Source organism: Salvia hispanica, chromosome 4, assembly GCF_023119035.1.
Source record: "Salvia hispanica cultivar TCC Black 2014 chromosome 4, UniMelb_Shisp_WGS_1.0, whole genome shotgun sequence".
In the NCBI taxonomy this organism is placed as follows: Eukaryota; Viridiplantae; Streptophyta; class Magnoliopsida; order Lamiales; family Lamiaceae; genus Salvia; species Salvia hispanica.
Window position 1 is genome coordinate 34,894,144 of NC_062968.1, and position 4,184 is coordinate 34,898,327.

The 4,184-nt window shown below is 41.3% G+C and overlaps 1 protein-coding gene across 1 annotated transcript; it reads left to right on the plus strand.

The window, feature by feature from the left end:
• The first annotated feature begins 583 nt into the window (after window positions 1-583).
• Window positions 584-952, plus strand: LOC125220966. Its single transcript, XM_048123092.1, has one exon. It carries the CDS (start codon window positions 584-586, stop codon window positions 950-952), a length of 369 nt encoding a protein of 122 aa, XP_047979049.1.
• The last annotated feature ends 3,232 nt before the right edge of the window (window positions 953-4,184 follow it).

Here is a 4,184-nt window from a genome sequence, read left to right on the forward strand (position 1 = left end):
GCATTAGGCGTGTCAACCTCCAGAGGAGGAAGCTATTGATGCGTCGGTGTTGTGACCAGTAAAATTGTCAAAATTTTAATGCGTATTAACCTCCAGAGGAGGATACAATTTATTAATTTTGTTGTTGTAAGATTTTGAAAAGTTTTATGGTTAATCTACTCAATTTCCTTACATAAGATTATGACAAATAGTAAATTCTTCTGTTTGCAGTGCAATAAAATCCGTCAAGATGTCTTTTAATCCTCTTTCTTCCATTCTCAAAGAACACAAACTCGAGGGTCAAAATTACATAGAATGGAAACAAAACTTGGATATCGTTCTCACAGCCGAAGAGTACAAGTTTGTGCTCACTACTCCACGCCCAGCTGTGCCGGCAGCTAATGCCGCGCAAGCACTGCGAGATGCGCATAGACGGTGGCATAAGGCGAATGAGATGGCTAAGTGCTACATGTTGGCTTCTATGTCATCAGTACTCAAGCATCAGCATTCTGCCATGGAAACTGCCGCCGAGATTATGACGAATCTCGCAAATCTTTTTGGTACTCAGAATCGAACGTCTAAGTCTCAAGCCTTTCGGAGTATCATGACGAAGACTATGAAGGAAGGCTCGTCTGTGAGGCAACACGTCCTCGAGATGATGAGTCACCTCAACCAGATTGAGGTTTTGGGAGGGACGATCGATCCCGAGTCCCAGGTTACTATAATCCTTCAAAGTCTTCCCCCTAGCTTCCAACAGTTCAAGCTTAATTTCGAGATGAACAAGCGGAATTACACTTTGGCAGAGCTGCTGACTGAACTTCAGTCGGTGGAGGACCTTATGGTTCAAGCTAAGGTAGCTATGTTGAGTTTGGCGCCTAATTCCTCTGGCTCTAAGCCTAGAAAAGGAAAGAAAAAGGCACCGAACCCAGTGGCAGCTAAGAATGCTAAGGGAAAGAAGAAAGCAGCGGGGTGACAAGAAGCCTACTGGAAAGTGCTTCAAATGTGGAGAAAAAGGTCATTGGAAGCCAGATTGTCCTAAGAAGGGCAAGGCTACAGGTATGCACCATGCTCTAGTAGTCGAGTCATGTTTGGCTTCGACATCTACTCATACTTGGGTTATTGATACTGGAGCAACTGATCATATATGTTTTGATCCTGACTTAATGCAGGTGACAAGACGGTTACATGATAGTGAGATCGAAGTCCAGCTGGGCGACGCTACGAAAGTGGCGGCCGTTGCAGTGGGAGACGTTTATTTACGTTTTTCTAGTGATAGATTTTTTATTTTGAAGAATGTTTTGTTGATACCTTCTTTTAGAAGAAATTTAATTTCAGTTTCTAAATTGTCTTTTGATGGATATTCGATTTCTTTTAATGACAATTGCGTTATTAAGAAAGATGGTTCTTATATCTGTCGTGGTATCATGGAAAACAATCTGTACACAATCACTTCTACACAATTTAATCAACGTAAATCAGAACTCAATGCTACATCAAAAATTTCTAAGAAAAGAAAAGAACCTTCAAGTTCAATGAATGAAACATACTTATGGCACCTTAGACTTGGTCATGCCAACGAAAGAAGAATTCATGCGATGGTTGATCAAGATCTCCTAGGTCCAGTGAATCCACTAGATCACAAGGTCTAGGAACTCACGGATCGTTGGAAGATCTCGGTCGTCGGACACACAGAATACCTCTTCAAAAACCCTCAACCACGTATACTAAAATTTAGCACAAGGAAGTAGGGATCGATCCCACAGAGACGGATGCGAAATGAACATGCTCATGGATTTGGTAACTATTTATTAGTTGGCTGCTGCCACGCATTTTTGGGTTGAGGAAACTAAACTAAATTCGGAATTGAAATCTGCTACGCTAACAGCTAGATCTAGGCAAAACGGAAATCATGCATGTAAACTGGAAACCGAGACAATCACTAGATCTAAGAAACTATTCTAAATTACCTAGACCTGGGAAATAAACTGACGGTGGAGACCAAGAAAGGATCAATATATGGTGCAAAGGTAGATTTAGCATTCAAAGATTCAAGCTCATGAGACCACTTTTTACACAAGTCATCAATAACAAATTTATCAACACAAAGGGGCTTCTTTAATATAATCTCATTCAATGAAACATCACAAGGAGATAAGGATAGTGCACTTGAACCTTGGGCAAGGAGTTCATCCACTTGCCCTCGTTCCTCTTGTTCCTTCTCCGGGTGAGTAGTTTCCAAGCCATGTACAACATGATGCCTCACTTCCATGCCTTCAATTAAATTTCCTACAAATTCATGAACACAAAAAGACATAGAAGAAGTGTTAGTGGGTAAGGGTTTAGTTTCCTCACCAAGGGCAAGAGGCAAAGGATCATTTGGTGCCCACCCAAGGTTGACCTTAGAATCTAACAAGCACCCTTTACTCACTTGTGCTTGTGGTTTTTCTCTCATTTGATATTTTTCTTTTCTCTCACCCCCACCACTCTCTCTTGACTTTTGCACCTCACACTCTTGTCTTTTATCACGCTCTCTTGGCTTTTTAGACTCACATTCACTCTCAAGCCTTTTCTCTCTCTCTCGTTCTTTTTCTCTACTAATTTGGATTAAGCTCATCGAAGAGGAGACATTTCCACATACATCAAGAGACTTATGTGATAAATGGAAAGAAGAGGGTGTAGCCAAATTACTTGATGAGTTACCTCTTTGGTTTGTGTCAACACCACCATGTGGGTAGGTAGGCCTCAATCGAGCTCTATATGAGACTTCTTCTTCAATTGGCCTCTCAAACCCCTTATGGCTAACTTGATCTCTCACCCTCCTAGAATACCACTCTCCATGAGACTTGGGAGCTCTTTTCCCACTATATCCTCTATCAAGCCCATCTCCATGGTACCTTGATTCATAGTCACCTTTAAAACGGCCATGGGCACCATTTCTTCTCCCAAACCGATCATTCTCCATGTGATTGACTCTATTTCTATCATTCCCCCTTTGCCATCCCTCATACACCACTTCTTCCATCATCTCCTCCGGGGCAACATTAGGTAGATGGTTGCCCCTAGGAGTAGGAGTCCTAGATGTGCGGCCTCCCTTCAAGGTGTTGAACTCTTCAACTAGGGTGTATTGAGCGGCAATCATACGATCCTCGGACTCCTTCATTCGTGCCTCCATCCGGGTGTCTCTTTCTCTAATCTCAAGTTTGAAATCCGCCATCATTTGAGCCATCATGCTCACAAGGTCCCTCTCGGATGTAGGATGGATCATGCTTGTTTCCTCCCCTTCCGCACTTGTCCCCGCCATTTTGTTGGACCGGGTGCGAGGAGGCATAGAGTAAGTACCTACAAATCAAACAAACACTAGGAACTAGTCCTAGAGGTTAGTAATAAAAGAAAATAGAATTTAAGAAGATGAACTCAACCTTGATGTCCCAAACCCCCTCAAATCACTCCCCAATAACTCTCGACAAAGGCTTAGAATATTGTGAGAAAGGTGGATTCACTCACACTCACAACTCCAATTCCAAGATTTAAGTTCTTGAGGTGGATCAATCAAGGTATACTCCTTGGTCAACAAAAATCAAGAAGACAAAGCCATAAACACATATTAGCAAGATGCAAGTCAAGGAAAAACAAACAAGGGGTGACACTTTTGCTGAAATCTGGCTGATCTTTATGATTTTTTTTGGTATTGATTCCCACGCCCAATTTGGATGAATTTTGGTGGATAGATTCCCAAACAAGTCTAGATCAAGGGAAAAATGGCCATATATAGTCAGATTTGATAATTGGATAGGTTTTGTATGGTTTTCCCCAACTATGCCAAAACAGGGCAATGATGTTAATCTCCACGGTTAACTAGGCAAACGAAGGAATTTTTTGATGAACTTTTGCAGGTACGTAGGTCACATAACATAGATCATACACACCAAATTTCAGCTTAATCTAAGCACAATTGATCAATCCGATCATCCCAACAAAACAGAGCAAAAACAAAAGACAAAAGGAAAATAACCCAACCCAAAGCAACAATAGATCAAACACCTAGTGGGTACTAGGCTCTAGATACCAAATGATGTGGATCCATGTATTTTGTGATCCATTTCCCAAGGATTTACCCAATTTGTAAGTGATTGATCTAATATTTTTTTGTGAAGTAGATTTTCTATTGTTTCAATAAAGGCAACCCAACAAGAATTAAGGAAACT

What these genes read in the sequence shown, in the direction of transcription:
- LOC125220966 (XM_048123092.1), top strand. Translation starts at nt 584, where the DNA reads ATGACGAAGACTATGAAGGAAGGCTCGTCTGTGAGGCAACACGTCCTC.